Genomic DNA, 27,045 nt, shown 5'->3' with positions numbered 1-27,045 from the left:
CTTATCTTAATATACTGTAATTTTCCATTCTCTCTTTTACCAATTAGCCATCCACTTTTACTTTATTTAATCTTATTTCTCATTTAAAACTTATATATCTGAACTTATTCTCTTAAGACGTTTCCCCTGAGATCTAAAATATCTCTATATGTAAACCATTTTCTTTTATTATTATTATTTTTTATTGATACTGCTTCTATTGGCGACAACCACAACAGAGTTTTCTGTTCTAGTTAATCTTTATATCTTTCCCAGACTGTTAGAAATGATCTCCTAATTATATGATTATCCTTTGTGCACTTTCCCTTTGTCATACCACAAGTACGCATGCCATCCCAATCTATTATCATGTCCTTCAAGGTTTAGCAAATCTGTATTTTCTAATTTAATCCAGTCCCAAATCAAAGCAATACAGGCAGCCTCATAATATAGTTTCAGGCTGCTTCAGGGGGGATCTCGACTCCCTGACGCGAGTGCGATCCTTCTGCTCATCTGAAGGGGTGCTACTCTGAGCTGCGACTGAGCGAGGGCAGGCTCTTCCTCTGAACATGGTGGGATCGTAGCTTCCAGGTTGCCAGGGTCACCTTAGAGAACAAAGAGATGTTGGTCATTGTGAGAGATTAAAAAAACCAGGATCCTTTAAATAAAATGATCTGGACAAAATTGCTGAAATAGTAAAATTTTATTGATACACACTTGCAAAGAGCAAGCAGAGTTTACAGCGTATCTCATGGGTAGGCAAACTAAGGCCTGGGGGGCGGATCCGGCCCAATCGCCTTCTCAATCCTGCCTGTGGACTGTCCAGGAATCAGTGTGTTTTTACATGAGTAGAATGTGTCCTTTTATTTAAAATGCATCTCTGGGTTATTTGTGGAGCATAGGGATTTGTTCACACCCCCCCCCCCCGATATAGTCCTGCCCCCCACAAGGTCTGAGGGACAGCGGACTGGCCCCCTGCCGAAAAAGTTTGCTGACCCCTAGCATATCACATTTACCTTAATAACATATTATCATTCCACTTCCTATGTTACTCATTGTGCAAATATGGCCAAAAGCTGCCCCCCATATAAATTTATTGATGTATAAGCACTACATTTTTATTGCAAGATTGTCCTAATTACATACATGTTGACCGCAGGCTGCCTTACTTATCACATGTTAACCATTTGTTCCTAATGTGCTGGATTGAACCCTGTGGAGGCCCCTAGGCAGTCAAAATCTCAGTGGCCCCCTTGCAAATTATCTCCTAATACGTTTCTGTAATTTTCTTGCAAGCTCAAATCAATATCATTTTAATCCATTGGCGCGTGCCTATAGACTGATACCTATTTGGTAATCAACAAAATTTGGTAATCGACAGTGGAATTTGCTGCCCAAGAGTGTGGTGGAGTCTCCTTCTTTGGAGGTCTTTAAGCAGAGGCTTGACAACCATATGTCAGGAGTGCTCTGATGGTGTTTCCTGCTTGGCAGGGGGTTGGACTCGATGGCCCTTGGGGTCTTCCAACTCTATGATTCTATGATTCTATGATTCTATGATTCTATGATTCTATGATCTGGCACTGCCAAGTCCCTCAGGCGACTCACAGCATCTTGACACCTTTCACCAACAACTGGCAAAAGTAAGGAGGAGCCAGGGACAGCTATTTTGCCGGGGACCGGGCTCCTTGTTCCTTCCTGGCTGACGAGGGCAGCTGGGACTCAGCTCTACAGCTGCAAATAAAACATTTTAAATGTGTTGTAAAGTGCATTATACAAATGCAACACTAGAGGGCGATGCTGAGTCATGGGAAATTCGATATATTTTTCAAAACGTTTTTTTAAAAAAAGTATTTTCACGTTTTTAAAATATGTGTCTAGATTCCACCCCGGTTTCAGCAAGAAGCTTGCCCACCTGTTGGACTTTTGCCAAGATCCCCAGAGCTCTTTGTGGAAGGATGTGGGTCTGTAGCAGAGAGGACACCCGCCCTGGCCTCCCGAACTCCAACGGACGTGATGTGTTTTGTGGTCACGACAGGTTGCAGTTGTGGGACTTGGCCCTGCGCTGGGCAGTCTACCATCCGGCGACGTCTCTGCAGGATGGACTCCAGCTGGTTGTCTGTGAGCTTCCTCTGGCTGCCTTGACGTCGGCTTGATCTCCGCACCGGACTCCTGGTGCCGCTCTGAGCCTGAGAAGGTCGGAATTAATTAAGAAAATGGGCGCAGGATCAAGGAACAACATCAACTCCTGATAGCTAGAACATGGGAAGTTATCCAAAAATGTTTAATTTGGAACTGTTTAATTGGCTCTTTTGATTGTATTGTGATTTGGCATTGTATTAGTGTGGCCTCCATTGGATTGTTATTAATGAAAAATTAGGTAAAGGTAAAGGGACCCCTGACCATTAGGTCCAGTTGCAGACGACTCTGGGGTTGTGGCGCTCATCTCGCTTTATTGGCCGAGGGAGCCAGCGTACAGCTTCCGGGTCATGTGGCCAGCAGGACTAAGCTGCTTCTTGCGAACCAGAGCAGCGCACGGAAACACCGTTTACCTTCCCGCTGGAGCGGTACCTATTTATCTACTTGCACTTTGATGTGCTTTCAAACTGCTAGGTTGGCAGGAGCAGGGACAGAGCAATGGGAGCTCACCCCGTCACAGGGATTCGAACCACCGACCTTCTGATTGGCAAGTCCTAGGCTCTGTGGTTTAACCCACAGTGCCACCCACGTCCCTTATTTAAGAATATATATAGCCCTTATTCTCAACAATAATGGAACTCACAGGTAGCAATTACTTCTATTTTTTTTTTTATATATATCCTTATGATTAGGGAATCCTTGTATTAGTAAATACTTGATGAACTGCCTTCTCAGTAGTTGTGCCCACCCTGTGGAACGCCTTCCTGTCAGATGTCAAGGAAATTAACCACTATCTGTATGGGGAAGTTTTTAATACGTGATGTTTTATAATTTGTTGGAAGCCGCCCAGAGTGACTGGGGCAACCCAGTCAGATGGGTCGGGGTATTATTATTATTATTATTATTATTATTATTATTATTAATAATAATAATAATAATAATAATAATTATAGTTCTTTGTCCTTCCAGCCTTTGATGCTTTATGGTTTGAATTTTTGATTCTTTGTCTCTGTCTCCCTCCCTTTTCTATGTTTGCTCTTTGTTGTTAATAAAGAGCAAATCAATGGCCAAATGTAGAGTATTTGGTTAATTATTAAATGACCCAAGGCATGCCCCCCGCCAGCAATGCTGCTGTAGTGCTGGACCCCATATATTATTATTATTATTATTATTATTATTATTATTATTATTATCCACACACAGAGGCAATTCTTACCAGGAGACCCTGCAGCTCCATCGTGGTGCTTCGGCGCTTGCTCACGGCGGCTGCCTGCAGGTGGAGAAGACAAGGATGTGGAGCCTGTTAGGAAATAACTTGTTCCCATCTCCTCCTCCAAGGAGAGAGGCAGTGTGGAGTAGCAGTTAGAGCATCCCTTGAGGACAGGGGAGACCAGGGTTCAGATCATCACTCAGCAAGGAAGCTGATGGAGTGGACTTGGGCCAGCCATTGTCTCCTCTCACACTTAGTTGAGGAATCATATGATTATATGCTGCCTCAGATTATTTAATTTGATTCAACACATGTAATTATTATTAATATTCATTATTTTCAGTTGTTATCTCTGAAAAACGTAGAAAATAACAGGATATATTTATACGAATTCTTCAAACTTACACGACCCCTTAAAAATTAGGTAAGGAAACAAATGTTGTATAATACTGTCTTATGATTTATGACTTTTTTATAATTTATGATAATTTGGAATTTAAATGTATTTTCATGTAATATTTGATACTTCCAGCTGATGAAGGTGAATACATCGAAACAGGGCCCTGTCCTGGTTTCTGATCCATAATTGACTTCTGACTTCTGCTCAATGATTGAAACTAAGAGCTTCATGTTGAATCTGACTATAGACTAACATGAACTTATCTCTACTCATAAACTCTTATCTTTTATTCTGGAACAAATTATTGTGTTATACATATCCTTATGAGTTTGAGTTTGTAATCTCTGTTTGAGTTTGTAATCTCTATTTGTGTTTGTAATCCTTGTCAGAATACATACTTTTGAATGGATTAGTTTTTGTTACAATTGACTCCGACTTATTTAACGCTGTCTCCTCTCAGCCTAGCCTACCTGGCAGGGCCGTTGTGAGGAGAAAGAGGAGAAGAACCACGGGCTGTGGGATGTGATCCATGAGAGGCGGTCAAGTACAACATTTCTTGTAATGCTAGAGAAGACATGTGAGGGAATGTTTGGTCCAGCCATTTGACTTCCTGTTCCTGTTCCTCCTGGCTGGAGCATCCTTCCTTCTGCATGTGATAGAAGGTGGGCTTGACCTTACCTGTCCAGGTAACAAAAGGACGAGTCACGCAGCACACCTCTCTCTTTTTGACCTCCTTCTTCGTTTGACCAGTTTCTAGCTAGGACTGCTCTGCTAGCTCTCAACTTGCAGAAGCACTGGGATTATTCCCCCATATGGGGTAGATCCACATGTACATATTTGTAACTAAGTCTGCCTTCAGGAATCCAACTGTGAACTGATGTAAGTAAACTTCTTTTATTGGCTTTGAATAAGATTGTGGAGTCTTTATTCTTTTAAGAGGGATTCAAGGGAACTTACAAGGAACATACAACTGAATCTGAAGACACATTGAATTGTATAATAGTCAGAGGCTCACACGAAAAACCTGGGATTGCTACTGCCAATCTGGGTAGACAGCATTGAGTTAGATGCACCAATGACTCTGATTAAGGCAGATTTTTATGTTCTGCGCTCCCACTCTGCTTCTTTACCTTGGAGAAGTCCCCAGTGTCCTTTCTGGCTGGCCTCAGGACCACACCGCTTTTGATCCTGGCCATCATTTCTTCCACCGCTTTCGATTTCACATCATCGGTGCAGGAATTTGCTGCTGCCCAGAGGGAAAAGGTATATTTATTTTTCATGGGGTGAAAGGTAAAAACCCAGCAATTAAGTCTTTTCCCCATCCCAGGGAGCCTGGATGCATCCGAAAGAGTCTCCTTCAAAGGGCCTCCTTCCCCATCACCAGTTTGAGACTTGTACCGCAAGCAGGGGGTGGCACTGTGGGTTAAACCACAGAGCCTGGGACTTGCCAATCAGAAGGAAGGCGGTTCAAATCCCCACGATGGGGTGAGCTCCCGTTGCTCGGTCCCTGCTCCAGCCAACCTAGCAGTTCAAAAGTAGGTCAAAGTGCAAGTAGATAAATAGGTACCACTCCGGCGGGAAGGTAAACGGCGTTTCTGTGCGCGGCTCTGGTTCACCAGAAGCGACTTAGCCATGCTGGCCACATGAACCGGAATCTGTACGCTGGCTCCCTCGGCCAGTAAAGCGAGATGAGCGCTGCAACCCCAGAGTCGGTCACGACTGGACCTAATGGTCAGGGGTCCCTTTACCTTTACCTCAAGCAGGAGGGCTTGGCTTAGAATCTGGGATTGTAGAGTCGGAAGGGACCCCCAAAAGTAATCTAGTCCAACCCCCTGCAATGGGGGAATCACAGCCCTGACAGATGTCTTCTAAAAGTATGGTAGTTGTTTTTCTCTTTGACATCTGGTGGGAGGGTATTCCACAGGGTGGGTGCCACCACCGAGAAGGCCCTCTGCCTGGTTCCCTGTAACTTGACTTCTCGCAGCGAGGGAACCTCCAGAAGGCCCTCGGCGCTGGATCTCAGTTTCCGGGCAGAACTATGAGGGTGGAGATGCTCCTTCAGGGATACTGGACCGAGGCCGTTTAGGGCTTTAAATATCAGCACAGCACTTTGAATTGTGCTCGGAAATGTACTGGGAGCCAGTGTAGGTCTTTCAAGACCGGTGTTATGTGGTCTTGGCGGCCACTTCCGGTCACCAGTCTAGCTGCCGCATTCTGGATTAGTTGGTTTCCGGGTCACCTTCAAAGGTAGCCCCATGTAGAGCACATTGCAGTAGTCCAAGCGGGAGATAACCAGAGCATGCACCACTCTGGCGAGACAGTCCGCAGGCAGATAGGGTCTCAGCCTGCGTACCAGATGGAGCTGGGAGACAGCTGCCCTGGACACAGAATTGACCTGTGCCTCCATGGACAGCTGTGAGACCAGAATGACTCCCAGGCTGCGCACCTGGTCCTTCAGGGGCACAGTTACCCCATTCAGGACCAGGGAGTTCTCCACACCCGCCCGCTTCCTGTCCCCCCAAAACAGTACTTCTGTCTTGTCAGGATTCAACCTCAGTCCGTTTCCTTGGTCGCATCCAGACACCTTCTGGCTACGGGTCACTGCCCTGCAGCTGAGCTCGGCGCAGGTAAGTGCTTGAGGGGGACGCACCCCAAAACCTCCCTCCCTTCCTGATCCGCTTACCGCATTTCGCTTGCTGCCTTCCCTTCCTCTGCCTGAGGGCCATCAAGGGGCTAAAGAGATGGAAGAACGGAAGAAGAAAAGTCAAGACTGGTCCAGGTACATCAGAAGAGCCCTGCAGGATCAGGCCCATAGTCCGTGTCACCCAGCATCCTGGTCTTACCGTGGCCAATGTGATAGGAATTTTGAGGTCTTAGATATATGTTAAATGTTCATAAGTGTACCAACCAAGCACATACATAGATCAGCACAGGAAGACCGACCTGAAACCATTTTTGATTCCCAAACTGACCTCAATTATTTCTCTGCAAGGTCAAAGTGGGAAATTTCCCTGTTGTCTCTTTCCTCACAAATCCTGTCTTAAGGGCACATTTAAGATATGAATAGGGTGTGAGCCTGACCTGGCTCAGGAACTAAGTATTTATCATTACAAAAGACTGGCCAGGCTCCCTAGGCAATCCAATCAAGTGACCATTAAACAGGTAACCTGGCAGACAGGAGGTGAACAAGGCACTCAGATTTCTGCTGTAGACCGCCCTTTCTGTGATGTAGGTATGATGTGTCTGGGGGGTGGTCTTGATCTACAGGGTGGCAATTTCAAAAGTCTATATAAGGGCTTGCACACCTTGGTTCTGGGTTCCTCCTGCGTGTGGGGAGTGAGGACCCTGTTGCAACAGATCAATAAAGATCAGGCTTACTAGCTGCTTTGCTTCTCAATATTCTCTGGTTGGCCTCTGTTATTTTCTCCTACCAATGGGGAACCCATGTAAGGACTCTATATGGGCTCTTGGATACCCCATAAGGGAAAAGGGCAGACTTTGTTTACAACACCAACCAGGTGCTCACCATGGGAAACCAGAACATGAGCATGAGAGCAGGACTCTCCTGTCCCGTAGTTTCCAGCAACTGGGATTCAGAAGAATCACTGCTTCCAACTGTGGAATCATAGAATTGCATGATTGGAGAGTTGAAAGGGACACCCAGGGGCCATCTAGTCCAACCCCCACAACAGGTAGAACAATGATGCTGTTGGTCTCCCCACTCTGCCATCTGCTGGCCACCTGCCATGCAGAGGGTTGCCACATTCCCCAAAGTGAAAATCCAGACACGGAGTTGTTGAACTTTTCTTTTGGGGAGTTTTATTTTTGGGGAACGTCTCCCCCCCCCAAAAAAACCATTTGGGGCTTTTCTTTGATTTTTAAAGATGTCCATGTTTTCCAGGACATTTTGCCAATTCAGCAAAAATCCGCCCGGATGCCAATTTTCTAAGTGATTCCCGGACATGTCCAGGAAAACCCAGACATATGGCAGCCCTAGCCATGGATGCTTAAGCTGAGATTTCTGCCTTGCAGCGGGTTGGACTAGATGACCCTCGGGTTGCCTCATTGTTGAGAAGAGCCTGTCCAGACATGCAGAATTTTGATCTGTGCTTCAATTGATTTCAATTAAAGCACAGATCAAAATTCTGCATATCTGGACAGGCTCATCTCATCAGCCTGGATTGGAATGGAGCCACAGGAAGCTGCGCTGGCAAAAAGACAGTTGAAAAAAGATATATATACAAGGCATCTCAAGGGCATCCTGATCAAATTTGCAGATGACACCAAACTGGGAGGGGTGGCTAACACCCCAGAGGACAGGATCACACTTCAAAACGACCTTGACAGATTAGAGAACTGGGCCAAAACAAACAAGATGAATTTTAATAGGGAGAAATGTAAAGTATTGCACTTGGGCAAAAAAAATGAGAGGCACAAATACAAGATGGGTGACACCTGGCTTGAGAGCAGTACATGTGAAAAGGATCTAGGAGTCTTGGTTGACCACAAACTTGACATGAGCCAACAGTGTGACGCGGCAGCTAAAAAAGCCAATGCAATTCTGGGCTGCATCAATAGGAGTATAGCATCTAGATCAAGGGAAGTAATAGTGCCACTGTATTCTGCTCTGGTCAGACCTCACCTGGAGTACTGTGTCCACTTCTGGGCACCAGTTCAAGAAGGACACTGACAAACTGGAACGTGTCCAGACGAGGGCAACCAAAATGGTCAAAGGCCTGGAAACGATGCCTTATGAGGAATGGCTAAGGGAGCTGGGCATGTTTAGCCTGGAGAAGAGGAGGTTAAGGGGTGATATGATAGCCATGTTCAAAGATATAAAAGGATGTCACATAGAGGAGGGAGAAAGGTTGTTTTCTGCTGCTCCAGAGAAGCGGACACGGAGCAATGGTTCCAAACTACAAGACAGAAGATTCCACCTAAACATTGGGAAGAACTTCCTGACAGTAAGAGCTGTTCGACAGTGGAATTTGCTGCCAAGGAGTGTGGTGGAGTCTCCTTCTTTGGAGGTCTTTAAGCAGAGGCTTGACAACCATATGTCAGGAGTGCTCTGATGTTGTTTCCTGCTTGGCAGGGGGTTGGACTCGATGGCCCTTGGGGTCTCTTCCAACTCTATGATTCTATGATTCTATGAAATAAAGCTGTACTCGATGGATGCAAGGATATATGATGTCTGACATGATTGAGAACCGGAGAACATGACTGAAATGACACGGAGAGGTAGGATCGAGATTTGGAGCTACGCTTCAAGGTCCAGACTATGGGAAGCCCCCCAAAATTAATGATTATAATTTGGATGATAATTTGGTCTTTGTTATTTTAGTTTTTTATTTTAATTGGATTATGATATATTAATTGGATGTTTTTTATTGGAAAATTAATAAAAACAATTTAACAAAAAAAACATTGTTTTCAAGTGTTTAGAACAGTTGCTTTTATCTGTGTTTATTGATAAGCTTATGGTTTCGCTCTCCATTTCAACCGCTTTGATGGTTTTTATTATATTCAAGCAGCATATAAAGTTTATGAATAATAATAATAATATTTTATTTATATCCCGCCCTCCCCAGCCGAAGCCGGGCTAAGAATAGCTAACAACAGTAAAATGATATAACATTCTAAAATCATTTCATTAATAATAATAATAATAATAATAATAATAATAATAATAATAATATATGGCAAATGATACTTACTCCACTGGGACATGACATGCTGGAGGGAGAGGAGGAGGAGGGGGAGGAGGAGGAGGAGGAGGAGGAGGAGGAGGAAGGGGAGCCTCAGGACATGTTTTGGGAGACGGGGTCCCAGTCACCTTCGCCTCTTCTTCCAGGGATTTCACTGCAATGAGAAAGGCAGGGTCTCAGGCCCCCACAAAGAAGGTGGCCTTTGTTTTGTTTTTCTGCAGGGTGGCAGCCCTTGATAAGGATGTGGGTGGCTGCGCATAGCACTGATTGGCCAGTCCTTGCAACGGTTTTGCACTTTTGCAGCAGTTTGAAGAACGGAAAAGGGAAAATAAGGGGTCATCTCCCTCCAGAAAGACACACTGAGAGAGGCTGGCTGCACGGCAGAATGACTCAGTACAGCAATACAGGGAAAGTGGCTTTGGAAGTTCTTTAAGCAAAATGACATCTTCATTTAGGAGCTGATGCTTTATAAATACTCCTTTTAAAAAATGGATGTGACTATACCTGTTATTTCCTGATACCGAGGTGAGAGTAAAGATTAATGTTATTTTTTTCTTTATTATTGGAATGGCTTAAACACTTTGTCTATTTTATTTTGTGGAAAATGAGTTTTAAGTAATATGTTGATAATATGTAATATGTTGATCTTTTTTTGGATCCCGAGGTTCTGAAGTCGTAGAATCACAGAATGACAGAAGAGTAAATTTGGAGGGCACCTCCGAAGGTCAACCAGTCTGACCCCTGCCATGCCATCATTGCAGCGAAAGAATCTCTGACAGGCTGTATCTATACCATAGCCTATCCTGCGTTTCTAATCCATGCAACTGAAAATGCCGTACCTCTCTCTTCCAGAGCCGTGTTCCTCTCCTCCGCTCGGCGAAGCCTCTCCCCCAGGCGGACCTTCTCTTCCTCTGCTGCCGCCAGGGCAGCCAGGAGCCGGTGGAGTTCTTCCGCCTGCGGCCGTCCCAGCAGCTGGGCCTCCAGGTCCTTCACCTGGAGAGCAAGGAGCAACGTGAGCAGACTGGGAGCCCAAAACCAAGCCCCTTCCCCCAGGACATCAGAGTGACGTGGGCCAGGAAAGAGGCTTTCCTCCTGGCGACACTTGAACTCAGGACTCACCATTAGGCAAGGTGAGGCAAGCTGGGATGCTGAGAGGGGCAACAGGGATAGAGCCCCCTCTAAGGATGCTGCCCCATCACCACTTCTGAAAAAGCATTCCTTGCCTTACAGGGGGTTGGGCTAGATGACTTTGGGGTTCCCTTCCAACTCTACAATTCTATGATTGTTGGGTTGGGTTTTGCGCAGGCAGCGAAATGTCCCGTGCCAGCTCTGGTTCACCAGATACCTCTGCGGATGGGCAGGAGATTCAGGAAAGACAAGACGCAGTCCTTCCTTCGCATGCTGCAGAGTTGACCTCTGGAACTCCCTGCCACATTCCAGTCTAAACCGATAAGGTTGAGGAAGGGAGTCTGCCTCTCTCAATATTCACATTTAGGCATAATTTTAAAACATTTCATGTTCAGTCATTTGATGGCTGAAAGATTCTGCTCCCGGCAACCTTCATATGATTAGCTGTGAGGCTGTGTGTCTGTTTTTAAACAGTTTTAGGCAGTGGTTTCCCCCCCTAAAAAAACCACACCATTTAGGGGTACTCTCCTTTTGACTCAAGAAAATCACCATTTTGTAGTTCAAATCAGGAAAAATAAATACAGTAAATGGACCAAAGTACGAAGATTCACAAAATGTTTAGGGGTATGCGTACCCCTGCGTACCACCCCAGAAAAAAGCACTGGTTTTAAGGGTTCTTAAGAGTTTTACACGTTTTAGATTTTCTTAATTGTTTTAAAGAATGTTTTAATTTTAATTATATTTGTGTGTGGGGTTTTTTAAAAGTGTAATGGTTTTTAATTGTTTTAATATGTGAAACTATTTTAACGGTTTTTACATATACAACTGATCTATGCACTTTTAAAGATGCATTATGAGATTGCTTTGAGATGCGTTATATTCATATCATTATGATTTTTTAAATTTCTACACCACCCTTCATCCGAGGATCACAGGGTGGTTTGCAATATAAAAACACAAAAATGTACACCATGGTAACAAACGAAAACATTGCCGGCCCCCCTGTTTAAATGCCATAGATTGCTTAACTAGCCCAAAGCCTGGGAGAAGTGGAATGTATTTTCTGGAGCCTAAAGATATATGTGCTGGAGGAGACTCTTGAGAGTCCCATGGACTGCAAGAAGATCAAACCTCTCCATTCGTAAGGAAATCAGCCCTGAGTGCTCACTAGAAGGACAGATCCTGAAGCTGAGGCTCCAATACTTTGGCCACCTCATGAGAAGAGAAGACTCCCTGGAAAAGACCCTGATGTTGGGAAAGATGGAGGGCACAAGGAGAAGGGGACGACAGAGGACGAGATGGTTGGATAGTGTTCTCGAAGCTACCAGCATGAGTTTGACCAAACTGCGGGAGGCAGTGGAAGACAGGAGTGCCTGACGTGCTCTGGTCCAGGGGTCACGAAGAGGAGGAAACGACTAAATGACTAAACAACAACAACAACAAAGATATATAATGAAAAAGTCAGACGAGCCTTCCTGGGCACTCTTCAAGCCATTTCAGGAAGCGATCCATAAATGAGATCAATTAATTCATTAATATTTTTTAATTGCAATGTTTTTGCAGCTGTGGTGTTTGATGTCCTGGGCTTCTTTGCGAAACAGGCAGGCTGGACAGAAAATGAATGGATGTTGGAAATGTAAGGAAAAAGATGGCACCTTTTATCATATGTGGTGGAAATGTAAGGTAGTAAAAGAATTTTGGGAAATGATATCGAATGAGTTGAAAAAAAATGTTTAAAACAACCTTTGTTAAAAAGCCTGAAGCCTTCCTTTTAGGAATTCTAGGTGCCGAAATCCGAAAGGAACAGAAAAGACTATTTATGTATGCGACCACTGCTGCATGAATGTTACTGGCCCAGAGATGGAAAGAAGATCAGGTCCCTACCAGAGAAGAATGGAAGATCAAGTTGATGGACTATGCTGAAATGGCTAAAATGACTGGAAGAATCAGAAATCAGGAAGACCAGAATTTTAATAAGGAATGGGGGAAATTTATAACTTATCTTAAAGAGCATTGCAAACAGTTAAAATCGTTAGTAGGATTGGAATAGCACTTGTAGTTTAAGGTTGAATTCTGGACATAATGGAAGAGGTGAAGGATTTGGAGTATCATAAAAGATGCGGAAGGAAAGGATTAATTAATTAATTAATTAATTAATTGGACCCACAAAGGGGAGGATGGAAATCCAGGAGATTCCTTGGAATCTCGTTTTTATGATTTATGTTTGGTATATCTCTGTAAAAATTTAAGCTGGGAAACCAAATGAATAAATTTGTAAACAAAGGAAGTGGATGGATGGATGGATTGAAAGGGCAGGAACCAGTCTCTGCTGAGGTCCTTGGGCAGGTGGAGCCCCAAACCCACCTTAGCCTGGTGCTCTTGCTGGGCTTCTTCCAGTTCCCGGGTCATCTTGGCCACCTCTTCCATGGCTTGGAGAAGCTGGGTCTCTGGCCCAATATTCTGCATCAGGATCATGCTCTGCCGGTTGGCTTCCTTCTGCTTCACCAGCATCTGTGACATGAGAAAAGGGGGTGGGAGTTAAGTGGTTAGAGCAGGAGCTGCAATTTAGAACCAGTCACTTCCAGAGTTGAGCCCTTATCTCAAATAAGCCATGAGGAACATTGAGTGACTGCCGGTCAGCTTCCTGAGGTCCAGAGTACCAAATCGTAGAATAGGAGTGATGGAAGGGACCCCCCCAAAGGAAATCTAGTCCAACCCCCTGCAATGCAGGAATCTCAGCTAAAGTACCCATGACAGATGGCCACCCAACCTCTGCTTCAAAACCTCCAAGAAAGGAGAGTCTACCACCTTCTGAAGGAGTCCGTTCCCCTGTTGAACAGCTCTTACTGTCAGAAAGTTCTTCTTATGTTTCATTGGAATCTCCTTCCTTGTAACTTGAAGCCATGGGTTCGAGTCCTACCCTCCAGAGCAGGAGAAAACAAACATGCTCCATCTTCAACGTGACAGCCCTTCAGATATTTGAAGATGGCTCTCCTATCTCCTCTCAGTCTCTTCTTTTCCAGGCTACCCAGCTCCATCAACCATTCCTCAACAGGCTTGGTTTCCAGACCCTTGATCATCTTGGTCGCCCTCCTCTGCACACCTTCCAGCTTGTCTACATCCTTCTTAAATTGTGGCGTCCAGAACTGGACACAGTATCCCAGGTGTGGTTTGACCAAGGCAGAATAGAGTGGTACTATGACTTCCCTTGATCAGGACACTAGCCTTCTATTGAGGCAGCCTGGAATAGCACCAGCTTTTTTTGCTGCTGTATCACGTGGTTGGCTCTGTAAGGAGCTCAGCCTACACTCAAGTAAGACCCTGGCATAGACACATGCCCGACTGGCATGTTCTCTCCCTCCTGGTCGATTGTTTGGGAGCTTCAAAAGCTTTCTTCAGCCCGAACATCACAGCGACCGATACCAACTGACACCAGCACATTTAGGGATCCATAGGGTTTGTGCAACTTGCGTGTGACAGACCTCAGCAACTCAGCATTTTGGCTAATCTACTTTATTTACACATAAACACACGGAGCACTGCAACATGGCTCCCTCTCTCTCTAGCATCAGACAGCAAAGAGAAAAAGAACAAAGGACAATAGTCCCACTTCACGGAACACAGGAACACAAACATCCTGTCTCCATCACATCCCACTCTGTGGAGTCAAAACATACACCGTCATGTGAAAGACAATAATCCCATGACTGCAATCATGGAGCAGGAATTCTAACAGGCTCATGGTTGCCAGAGGAAAATGAAGCATGGTATTGTGGAGAAAGGCTTGCCGCTTGAATTCCTACCTGGCGGGCAAAGGTCTCTGCTTGCTGCCTCAGTTCCTCCTCCAGGTCCAGCTGTTGGGACACCTTGCCGTACTCCTCAGTGAGTAGCCGGGACACTGGGAGAGAGAGGGCAGAAGAAACATCAGTCACCTGCGAATCAAATGAAGGTTGGGGAGGGAAAGGCGTGTGTGTCCCTGGAGCGAGCAGAGGCTGAGATACCCTCTGCGTCGACTCTGCTGCTCCTTCCTAGCTCCCACTTTACTTCGGCTTGAGTGACATTTGCTTGGGTGCAACTTCCTCTATCCTCCCCACAAACAACGGGGAATGAATGCAAGTTCAAAGAGCCAACGTCGTTTAATCTCCCCGCAAAGAGATCAGCTCATCTGGAAGCTCTGCCTCCACAGTTGGGGGCAGCCATGCTTCTGAATACCAGGAAAGCACAGGAGGGGAGCGTGGCTTTCGCACTCGGATCTTGCTCGAGGGTTTCCCATAATGGGCCTCTGGCTGGCTGCTTCGAGAAGAGGGTGCTGGACCAGGTGGGGGAAAGGAAGTCAATGCCTGCTCAAGAAGGGAGGGAGCTCTGGGTGCAAGAATAGGCTCTTCCTGTGACCTTTCCCCACAACTCACCTCGTTTGACCCTCTTCAAAGCCCTCTGGCGTTCCACCACCAGAGCCTGCAGAGATTGCTTCTCAAACTGCTCTTCTTCCACCTTTGCACAAAGGAGATATTGCTTCTGTTTCATTTCTGTTTCATTTTTATTTAAGATTTTCAGTTATATACATTTCAATAGTTCTACAATCATTCTAACATTTCGAAACTTGACTTCAAATTGACTGGGGGGGTCAAAAGAAAGCAACTTAATTGGGCCAGAGATTTTGGCTATAACATACAATTTGAGGATTGGGAAAAATTATGGAAAGAAAATTTAAAATTTACAGCATGTATGATGTTAAAAGAAAATGTTATGAAAATGTTTTACAGATGGTATATAACACGGTAAAATTAGCGAAAATGTATAAGACATGTAACAAGTGTTGGAAATGTAAAGATAAGGAAGGTTCTTTTTATCATATGTGGTGGGAATGTAAGAAAGTGAAAGGCTTCTGGGAAAGGATATATAACGAATTGAAGAAGATTCTAAAATATACTTTTACAAAGAAACCAGAGGCCTTTCTGTTAGGAATACTAGGAAATGAGATAAAGAGAAAGGATTGTAAATTCTTCCAATATGCAGTGACAGCTGCAAGAGTGTTACTGGCCCAGAAATGGAAACAACAGGAAATACCAATGGTGGAAGAATGGAGAATGAAGCTGTTAAACTATGCTGAGCTGGATAAATTGACTGGGAAGATTAGATATTTAAGAGACCAAAAGTTCATTGAGGACTGGGGGAAATTTGTGGAATATCTGGAAAGTATAAGTGAGGGACAGATAACACTAGAGGGATTTAAAGAAGCACTGTGAAAAATTGAGAAGTTTGTTTAAAGGGAATAGAAAAGAAGGGTATAAACAATGACAATACAAACCTAAGGAATGCGTAACTTAAATAATGACTATGGATGATTTACGGAAAAGCTGAAGGAAGTCCAGAAAAGAAACAATTTGTGAAAAATTGGATGTGAAATTAGTATGTGTTTTTGTTTTTGTTGTAAACTAATAAAAATTATTTCCAAAAAAAAGAAAACATAAATCCTGGCTGTGCCCATGGAGTAACCCACAATACCTGTTCCTGGAGCTGCTGGACCTGACCCTGGAGCCCCATCACTTGCACGGCCAGTTCCTTCTTTTCATCCAGCAGCAGGGAAACCTTCGCTTGAAGGTCTGGATAAAGAAGAAGGAGAAAGGGAAAGGTGAATTTGAGGGAAGCTGGCTCCTTAGAGGAGAGACTGTTGCCAATGAAATATACTCGGAGTCGAGAGTGGATTTCATGCTCTTTATTCAGCTCATAGTGGTGAGGAGGAATGGAAGTTCCCCCAGAATGTCTGCTTTATATACATTATTTACACAATGGGCCCAAGTGATTGGCTAATTCCGGGATTCTCCTGTAGGCCAATCTGGTTGCAGATTCATTTCCACCTGGAGTTGGATTGGGTGGCTCCTGTGGACCAATCAGACTGCTGCATTCTGGACCCTATTGTTCTAGGACCAATCAGACTGCTGCATTCTGGACCCTATTGTTCTAGGACCAATCAGACTGCTGCATTCTGGACCCTATTGTTCTAGGACCAATCAGACTGCTGCCTTTTGGATCCTATTCAACTCAGTACATAACAGCCAACTTAGCAGCCAGACCACAGGACAGACTCTTGGGACTCAGCCATACAGCTGAAAATAAAACATTTTAAGTGCATTATACAAATGTGACACTAGATGGTGATGGTGAGCTTATGGCAAATTCAATATATTTTTCAAAAAGCATTTTTATATGTGTCTAGAGTCCACCTCGACTTCACCTCCTGGCAGCTGAAAGTTGGAAAAGTCGGGACAGGTAAAAGAAAGTTCTTCACACATTCCGTGGTTAAACAGGGGAACTCCCTGACACAGGAGGCAGCGAGGGCCACCAACGTGGATGGCCTTGAAAGTCCAACCCCCCCTGCAATGCATGAATAAACACACACACACAGTTGCATGTGCAGAACAGAAGGCAAGAGGTAGGGGGCACCAAATTTGCTGAAATTTGAAAGACCTGAGTTCTGCCCTGTAGGTGTCAGGAGTTCAGCCTACACTCGAGTAGGACCCTGGCAGAGACACATGCACGACTGACATGTTCTCTCCCTCCTGGTCGATCGTTTGGGAGCTTCAAAAGTTTTCTTCAGCCCGAACATCACAGCAACTGATGCCAACAGATATCGGCACACTTAGGGATCCGCAGAGTCTTCGCAGTTCGCGTGACAGACCTCAGCATTTTGGCTAATCTACTTTTATTTACATATAAACACACACGGAGCACTGCAATATGGCTCCCTCTCTCTCTAGCATCAGAGAGCAAAGAGAAAAAAGAAGAAAGGACAATAGTCCCACATCACGGAACACAGGAACACAAACATCTCCGTCACTTCCCACTCTGTGGAGTCAAAACATACATGGTCATGTGAAAGACAACAGTCCCATGACTGCAATCATGGAGCAGGAATTCTAACAGTAGATCCCCTCCCATCTGGCAATGCTGGAGCAAGTGGGAGGGGAGTGGCAGCAACTACCAGTACCTCGGACAGCACTGCAGGGCTGTTGTGTTGCAGCAGGGCACCGAAGGGGGTGTGAGATCTAGTACAGTGGTACCTCAGGTTACATACGCTTCAGGTTACATACGCTTCAGGTTACACACTCTGCTAACCCAGAAATAGTGCTTCAGGTTAAGAACTTTGCTTCAGGATAAGAACAGAAATTGGGCTCCGGTGGCGCGGCAGCAGCAGGAGGCCCCATTAGCTAAAGTGGTGCTTCAGGTTAAGAACAGTTTCAGGTTAAGTACGGACCTCCAGAACGAATTAAGTACTTAACCTGAGGTATCACTGTATACCTGAAGGTCCTGTAAACCTAAAGGAGCGTCTCCACCCCCATCATTCTACCCGGACACTGAGGTCCAGCACCGAGGGCCTTCTGGTGGTTCCCTGACTGCAAGAAGTCAAGTTACAGGGAACCAGGCAGAGGGCCTTCTCGATGGTGGCACCTGCCCTGTGGAACGCCCTCCCACCAGATGTCAAAGAGAAAAATAACTACCAAACTTTTAGAAGACTTCTGAAGGCAGCCCTGTTTAGGGAAACTTTTAATGTTTAATAGGTTATTGTATTTTAGTGTTCTGTTGGAAGCCGCCCAGAGTGGCTGGGGAAACCCAGCCAGATGGGCGGGGTATAAATAATAAATTATTATGAGAGGCATCTCTTGAACGCCGCCTCTCCATCCTTAAGGTAGCTGCCTCTCTCCCTCCAAGGTTGGTCTTCTCCACTGCTGCAGGATCAGTGCACTTTGCACAGTCCCTGCCCAGACCTCTCCCTGCAGCAGCAGCTCCCCTTGGTGGCCTTTGAGCCAGAGGGGAAGCGACAACCCGACTCACCTTTGATTTGCTGCAGGTATTGGCTCACTGGATCCAGGACTTGCTCGGTGGGGATCTCCTCCTCGTTTCCTGGGTCGATGAGGTCCCCCGGGAGGTGGGTGAGCATGGGCAGCAAAGCCGTGCTGATGCGCTTCAGCTTCTTGTTCTCTCTGTTCACCTGCAGGAGTCGATATGCAATGGCAAAGGTAAGCCCAGGATGATCACAGTGGAAGGGTCGCTCAGAGACTGGGCTGCAAACCAAGGTGTCTTGCGGGACAGATAAAAGAAAGAGTTCAACTATGGAACTCACTCCTGCAGGAGACACAGGGCCAGATTTAGGTTTGATGAGGCTCTCAGCTACTGAAGGTAATGGGGCCCTTTATATGTCCAGCTGTCCTTTGTCAACAACAAATTGTCCCTGTTTTTTGTGTTGAATATATGCTATATGGTAGTTTATGGACCTAATAGGTATCTAAAGTCATTTGCTGTATGTGAGATTGGAGCAGGGATTCTTTGCATGCATCGCAAGGGCTAGACTCCTGAGTTACAGCTGTTCCCCAGGTTAGATGCCTTGCTATGTCCACCAGGTCACCTGTCTCACCTGGGCTGCGTAGGCTTCTGCCTGCTCTCGGCACGACTTCTCGATTTCATACTCTGCTTCCAGGGTGGACAGCTCAGCAAGCAAAGCCTGTGAAGCTGGGAATGAAAGGAGGGGGGAAGGCTGAAGATCATCTCTAGAGCTGTTTCCCCAGACTTTCCCCACTTGGTGACATAAATTCATCCTCAATGCCCGTGAGCCTACCCTGCAATAAGCATCCTTCAGAATGGCAGTTTGCACGACCCACTAAGGAAGATAACTGAAGTGTAGGTGGGTTCCCACGAGGCAAGAACCTTTATTGAACTACATAACTGGGAAGCGGGCAAAGCAACTGCTTATATACATTCCTGAGAGCCTGGGCCACTCCCACTTCCAACGTGATTGGCTGTCTAAACTTCCAAGCTGCGAATCACGACTCAGAGTTCAAGGGCCAATGGCAGAGGCCCAAATCCGGAAATGTTCTGTGATTGGACATCATGTATTGAATCAGAACACAGGAGCTCAGAATCCTTAGTGGAGACTCAAGCTCAGGCCAACACAGGCCATTGAATACATAACAATAATAATACACAATCAAATTCAAAACAGAAACCATTAATTGCACATTTATTTAAACTATTCAGGTGTTGTGAACCACCCTGAGATCTGCGGATGAAAGGCGGTATACAAATTCAATTAACAACAACAACAACCAAGCAAACAAATAAACCATATTAATTTACACATTAAAACTATTCTGTTTAATCCATTCGACAAAACTGGTGAACTTGATCCAATGATACCAGCTTTCCAAAGTTTGATAGTTTTGCCTCTTATTGCCCCACTAATAATAATAATAATAAAAATAAAATAATTTTATTTATACCCCACTCTCCCCGGCCAGAGCCGGGCTCAGGGCGGCTAACACCAGTAAAATTACAGTAAAAGCATAGCAGTAATGGGGGGGGGGGACCAATTTAAAATACAGGTTAAAATGCAATTTAAAATGCAGCCTCATTTTAAAAGTAGCCCATAGATCAGAACCATAAGGGGAGGGAAACATAAGGGTCAGACTGAGTCCAAACCAAAGGCCAGGCGGAACAGCTCTGTCTTGCAGGCCCTGCGGGACTTGACATCTTTCCGCAGGGAAAGACGTCAAGTCCCACAGGGCCCTAGTCTCTTGTGACAGAGCGTTCCACCAAGTTGGGGCCAGTACTGAAAAGGCCCTGGTCCTAGTTGAGAGCAATCTAACCACCTTGCGACCTGGGACCTCCAAAGTGTTGTCATGATTCATAATAATAATAATAATAATAAATTTTATTTATATCCCGCCCTCCCCAGCCGAAGCCGGGCTCAGGGCGGCTAACAATAATCAAATAATCAAATAATCACACATTCAAAATATTCATTATAAAAATTAAAATCAAATTAGTGGCAACCGATTAAGCAATATTCTGTGCAGGTTGCCAGAGGAGGGAGTCAGGCTGCGCCCTGACCAAAGGCCTGGTGGAACAACTCTGTCTTGCAGGCCCTGCGGAAAGATGTCAGGTCCCGCAGGGCCCTAGTCTCTTGTGACAGAGCGTTCCACCAGATTGGAGCCGCAGCCGAGAAGGCCCTGGCTCTAGTTGAGGCCAGCCTAACCTCTCTGAGGCCTGGGACCTTGAGGATGTTATTATTTGCAGACCGTAGGTTTCTCTGTGGGGCATACCAGGAGAGGCGGTCCCGTAGGTACGAGGGTCCTAGGCCGTATAGGGCTTTAAAGGTTAAAACCAGCACCTTAAACCTTACCCTGTACTCCACCGGGAGCCAGTGCAGCTGGTATAGTACCGGATGAATGTGGTCTCGCAGCGAAGACCCCATAAGGAGTCTCGCCGCGGCATTCTGCACCCGCTGGAGTTTCTGGGTCAGTCTCAAGGGCAGCCCCACGTAGAGCGAGTTACAATAATCCAGTCTGGAGGTGACCGTCGCATGGATCACGGTGGCTAGGTCAGGGCGAGAGAGATAAGGGGCCAACTGCTTAGCTTGGCGGAGATGAAAAAATGCCGCCTTTGTTATAGCTGTAATCTGCGCCTCCATAGAGAGGGAGGTATCGAAGATTACACCCAAACTCTTAACGGACGGTGCTGGCACTAATTGCACCCCCGCAAGAGATGGGAGTTGCCCCCTCAATCCCATATCGTCCCGGCCCAGCCAGAGGACCTCTGTCTTCGAAGGATTTAACTTCAACCGGCTCCCACGTAACCATCCAGCCACAGCTTCCAGGCATCTCGCCAGTGTGTCCGGGGCCGAGTCAGGATGGCCATCCATCAACAGATAGAGTTGGGTGTCATCAGCATACTGATGGCAGCCCAGCCCAAAACTCTGGACAAGCTGGGCGAGGGGGCGCATAAAGATGTTAAAAAGCATCGGGGAGAGAATCGCACCCTGAGGCACTCCACACACCAAGGAGTGGCGCGATGACAATTCCCCCCCAAGCGCCACCCTCTGTCCCCGACCAGAGAGAAACGAGCGCAGCCATTGAAGGACTGTGCCCTGGATCCCCACGTCGGCAAGGCGGTGGTCCAGGAGTTCATGATCGACCATGTCGAAGGCTGCTGACAGATCTAGAAGAATCAGCAGCCCCGACCCGCCTTGATCCAGCTGCCTGCGGAGATCATCTGTTAGGGCGACCAGAGCCGTCTCGGTCCCATGGCCAGCGCGGAAGCCGGACTGGAATGGATCCAGAGCAGATGTTTCATTCAGAAACCTACCAAGCTGTTCAGCAACCGCTCTCTCAATCACCTTACCCAGGAATGGAAGATTCGAGACCGGGCGGTAATTGGATAGATCTAAGGGATCTAATGATGTTTTCTTTAAGAGCGGGCGCACCACTGCCTCCTTCAGTTCCCCTGGGAATATCCCGGTGCCAAGGGACAAATTGATGATATCCCCCAGGGGGGCCCGCACCTCGTCTGGACACGCTCTAATCAGCCATGACGGGCACGGGTCAAGAGGACAGGTGGTGGGCTTTCCAGCTCGGAGGAGTCTGTCCACATCGGCTGGAGATATCCGGTCAAAGTGGTCCAATACTGGACCCGAGGACAGTCGAGGGGCCTCCAGTTCCTTTATTGTATCCAAATTGGCAGGGAGGTCATGGCGGAGCAACAGGACCTTCTCCGCAAAAAAGCTCGCAAATGCCTCACAGCTGTGTGTCAGATTATTATTTAAATTTGGCTGTCCTTCAAGGGACGTTAAAGACCGAATTATACTAAATAATTGCGCCGGGCGAGAGCTAGCGGATGCAATGGAGGCCGAGAAGTAGGACTTCTTAGCGGCCTTCACTGCCATCTCATGTTGTTGTTGTGAGTCCCAGGCTGCATAGGGAATCCTGAAGCCCTTTCAGGGGTCGCTACTGCCCACTGTCCGCTGCCAACAATGGAAGTGTCCTGAGTACATCCACAAATCCCATGTGCCTGGGACTTGGTTCTGCACCCGGTTCCCAAAACGCCCGATCAGAGTCCTCTGAGATGCCCACAAGCCGGACACGGGTGCAATCGCCCCCTCTCATCCTGAGGTTCACCACTGTGAATAGTCGGGAGCAGGAAATGCAGGACACAGCTAGGCCCCCCCCCAATCTCCGAGCAGCGAGAGGCTCCAGGCCAGGGGTCAGCAAACTTACCGCACCTCGGGCTGGTGTCTCCAGTGCTGATCACGCGGCGGGCCGGAGGGCCTGGGAGCGCATGCCCATATGCGTGCACACACGCTATTTCCGGTGTGCTTTTGGGTCGGAGGAGCACCGGAAATAGCTTGTGTGCATGTGCACGGGCCTCCTCCGACCCGGATGTGCACCAGAAATGACACTTGCGCATGCGCAAATAATGCTTGTGCATGTGCACAAGTTATTTCCGGTGCTCCTCCGACCCAGAAGTAGGCAGCTGCACAGTGCAGCGCCGGTAAGAGCGGGCGGCGGGGGTTGCCGTGGGCAGGATAAACAAGTCCCTCGGGCCTTATCCTGCCCACGGGCCTTAGTTTGGGGTCCCCTGCTCCAGGCGTTCAGCAGGTTTTGTTTCCTTGGAATGAGAATCGGCAGAGACTGTGGCATCTTCGGGATTTAGAGTTTGATTTCTACATCTATGCAATCTGAGCATAAGGGGCTCGGAGCATTAACACCCCAACAGACCATGCTTACCATACTCAAATTCGGCTAGCTTTTTCTTGGCTTCATCCCTTTCCTGACAAGCAGCCGCTTCCTGGAAGATGGAAGGGAACAAATGTTTCTGGCTCACTGATGTTTCCGATTCCAATCCTGCCAGCAGAGTTGCTTTTGCTAAGCAATCATTCCCACCATCCCTATCCTCAGCACAGCTGCTCATGCAGACTTCAAAATTGTCGCCCCCCCCCGAATTTAGAATTAATAGAATTCTGCAAGGGACCCCTAAAGGTCATTCAGTCCAATCCCCTGCAATGAAGGAATCACAACTAAAGCAACCCTGACAGAGGGTCGCCCAACCTCAGCTTAAAAACCTCCAAGAAAGGAGGTGGTCTATTCCATTGTTGGACAGCTCTTACTGGCAAAAAGTTCTCCTTTCTAATCATCTGAATGCACGGGTTCGAGTGCTGCCCTCTGAAGCAAAACAGTGGGAGTGATTAGAAAGCCACAGTGAATGGATGTGAGAACAGGACTTTCTTTGAGTCACGATTTCTGGGGCTCCACTCCAGAACCAGACCCTGACACCTATTTCCCATTCTTTCCCCATGAGGACCAGAAGCTTATTTTTTTATTTTTTAAAAAACCTTTTGTGTGCTTTTTATTGTATGGTTTTAAGTTTTCATGCTTGAAACTGCATCAAATATACAAATATTTTAAAAATGAATTTTAAAAAATGAAAGGACCCACATACCTCGGCGTCTTCATCTTTCTCCGAATCGGAGTCACTGTCAGATTCCAAAATGGCTGCAGAAGAACAGAAAGAGAACGTCGCCACGAAATGCCCAGGGGCAGCACTGAGGCTCTGCTAGACTCCCCCAACCTGGCACCCTCCAGATGTTCTGGACTACAACTCCCATCAGCCCATCAACCCATCTGTCCTTGATCGTCATATCGCTAGTTAGAAATCTCCTCTCTCCTTCTGAAACATTCAGTTCTTGCAGCTCTCTCCCTCTCCACGTTGTCCTCACAACAACCCTGTGAGGGAGGTCACCGGCCCAAAGTCATACAGTGGATTTCCTTCAGTTGCAATGCTTAAGGCCACATAAACACTTGGGGCCAAGTGGCGTCCGAAGCAGGGACCCTCCAAAGTGGAGTCCGCAGGTGGATAAATTGCACGGGCTCCTACAGAGGCATTCCCCCACCTTAGCTTTGCACATGTGTGGAAATTAGGTCTTGCAACAAGCAGAATTGCAACCAGGCCTTCCTTATTGCACAAAGCAAAAGGCAACGTCCCAGACAGGGACGTTGTGTATCTGAAGAAGTGTGCATGCACACGAAAGCTCATACCTAGAACTAACTCAGTTGGTCTTTAAGGTGCTACTGGAAGGAATTTTTTTATTTTGTTTTGTCCCAGACAGGGAGTGAGGGAGACCAAGGCCACGGGTTCATTTATTGGTGCCTGCAAAGTCCTTCACACATCTTCACGGCCATCTCGAGTTTATACCTTTACAGCCTTCTTTCGGCAACATTCTTTTCATTCTTTCCTTCACTGCCTTAGCATCTTAGGTTATCCATCAAGGCACAAATCATAACTTGCCCACTGCAGTTAGGGCTGCCATGCTGGGCCCTTTGTTTGCGCAGCTCGGAAGGAAGCGTGCCGGACCCAGTAAATGACTGATTGGGATCGTAAAGCTATCAGTGGCCACGGCTCAAAGATCGGGGTCCAAAGATCGTTATCTCTAACATGCCATACACCTGGAATTTCCCAGACACAGATGGGATTCAACCCTTGTAAACATTGCCCAGGTGGAAATAGCTTGGATGCCTGGGAAAATAGCTCAAAACTTCTTCTCTTTTTTTGAGATTTTGCAGAATAAGCTCAACAACTCTGCCAACGGCCTCTGCCCAGTAGACCTGAAGGAGCGTCTCCACCCCCATCATCCAGCCCAAACACTGAGGTCCAGCTCCAAGGATCTTCTGGCAGTTCCCTCATTGCAAGAAGTGAGGTTACAGGGAACCAGGCAGAGGGCCTTCTCAGTAATGGCACCCACCCTGTGGAACGCCCTCCCATCAGATGTCAAGGAAATAGACAACTGTCTGACTAGAAGACATCTGAAGGCAGCCCTGTATAGGAAAGCTTTTAAGGTTTAATGTTTTACTATGTTTTTATATATGCTGGAAGCTGCCCAGAGTGGCTGGGGAAACCCAGTCAGATGGGTGGGGTATAACAACAACAACAACAACAACAACAACAACAACAACAACAACAGCAACGATTGTTTTATTTTATGTGTCTGGATTGTCACATGAAATATGGCAACCCTAAGAACTTTGAGGCCGCGGGAGGATTTGAATCCGTGTCTGCCAGGACCCAGCCTGACACTCTAACCCAGGGGTCAGCAACCTTTTTCAGCTGTGGGCCGGTCCACTGTCCCTCAGACCTTGTGGGGGGGGGGGCGGACTATCTTTTGAAAAAAAATATGAATGAATTCCTATGCCCCCAAATAACCCAGAGATGCATTTTAAATAAAAGGACACATTCTACTCATGTAAAAACACGCCGATTCCCAAACCGTCCGTGGGCCAGATTGAGAAGGTGATTGGGCTGGATCTGGCCCATAGGCCTTAGGTTGCCTACCCCTGCTCTAACCACTATGCCACAGTGTTTACCATGCTTACCCTTTCCACCTGCTTTTGGGGCAGGCAGGCAGATTTCCCATCCTTACCTGCCAGCTGGCTGAGATCCTCCACCAAAGGCTCCATTCTGGTCCGGACTGTCTGTGCTCAGCCACGATCTGCACAGCTTGCTCTGCCCCTTCTCTCCACAGTTGCATGAAAGGGATGAGGCTTCCCCAGAGAATTGGGAAGTGAAACCTCTCCTTCTCCGCCTCCTCCTCCTCCTCCAGCATGAGACGAGTCACAAGAAGCCACAGGGCTTTTTGTTTTTTAAGAAAAAATCTGCTAGGTTTTTCTTTTTACTGACCTGGTCATTGCATTTGCAACAGCTGCCAGGAGCTCTCTTTTGCAGAAGCTAGCTAGAGGCCAACAGATTTCAGCGCTCATCGAAACTCTGGTGAGAAGATATACGATTTACCGCCTCATACACAATCAAATTAAAAGGCGCCTGCTTCTTGGGAGAAAAGCAATGACAAACCTAGACAGCATCTTAAAAAGCAGAGACATCACCTTGCCAACAAAGGTCCGTATAGTTCAAGCTCTGGTTTTCCCAGTAGCAATGTATGGAAGTGAGAGCTGGACCATCAAGAAGGCTGATTGCCGAAGAATGGATGCTTTTGAATTCTGGTCTGGAGGAGACTCTTGAGAGTCCCATGGACTGCAGGAAGATCAAACCTCTCCATTCTGAAGGAAATCAGCCCTGAGTGCTCACTGGAAGGACAGATCCTGAAGCTGCGGTTCCAATACTTTGGCCACCTCATGAGAAGAGAAGACTCCCTGGAAAAGACCCTGATGTTGGGAAAGATGGAGGGCACAAGGAGAAGGGGATGACAGAAGGCGAGATGGTTGGACAGTGTTCTCGAAGCTACCAGCATAAGTTTTACCAAACTGCGGGAGGCAGAGGAAGACAGGAGGGCCTGGCGTGCTCTGGTCCAGGGGGTCACGAATATTAGGAGGATATTGTGGATATTAGGAGTACCTAATATTAGGAGTCTGGCACTGCTATCCAGCAGCGTTTGCCAATGGCTTCTGCCTCAGAGTTGCAACTTGGGTGTTTCAGGAAAACCAGGAACTGGGTGCTTTTCTTTATGACTTCTATAATGGGCACACCCGCCCCCCAACGCCTCCCCGTTATCTCTCTGCAAAGTCTCATATCCTCCAAGGAGACTCCATTTCCTCTTTAGACTTCCCCTAAGAGGTCAGGCTTAAGGATTTCTGAGATTTAGCCCCCTCACCCTCTCTCTCATTTTATTACATTTATCGCCCACCATTCTCCCAAGAAGCTGAAGGTGG

General features: G+C 46.6%; 1 protein-coding gene across 4 annotated transcripts; it reads right to left on the bottom strand.

Moving 5' to 3' along the window:
• Positions 1–370: 370 nt before the first annotated feature.
• On the bottom strand, positions 371–25,916 carry LOC309350172 (shootin-1-like). 4 transcript variants are annotated; one of them, XM_081876924.1, is made up of 16 exons: positions 25,803–25,916; positions 23,828–23,880; positions 23,116–23,176; positions 18,972–19,066; positions 18,392–18,548; positions 16,064–16,161; positions 14,968–15,049; positions 14,362–14,456; positions 12,923–13,069; positions 10,270–10,423; positions 9,440–9,584; positions 6,409–6,458; positions 4,856–4,971; positions 3,332–3,385; positions 1,892–2,165; positions 371–584 (listed from the first exon to the last, which is right to left on the bottom strand). In XM_081876924.1, exons 1-16 carry the CDS (start codon positions 25,837–25,839, stop codon positions 445–447), a joined length of 1,758 nt encoding a protein of 585 aa, XP_081733050.1. In that variant the 5' UTR covers positions 25,840–25,916; the 3' UTR covers positions 371–444. The 4 variants fall into 4 exon arrangements, with proteins under 4 accessions (XP_081733050.1, XP_081733051.1, XP_081733052.1 ...); XM_081876925.1 differs by having other exon boundaries at positions 4,856–4,968; XM_081876926.1 differs by lacking the exon at positions 3,332–3,385.
• Between the last annotated feature and the right edge of the window lie 1,129 nt (positions 25,917–27,045).

This window comes from Podarcis erhardii (genome assembly GCF_964252035.2).
Source record: "Podarcis erhardii genome assembly, chromosome: 9".
NCBI lineage: Eukaryota > Metazoa > Chordata > Lepidosauria > Squamata > Lacertidae > Podarcis > Podarcis erhardii.
The sequence above is the reverse complement of the archived record's forward strand: the minus strand, read 5'-3'. Positions and strand labels throughout refer to the sequence as shown.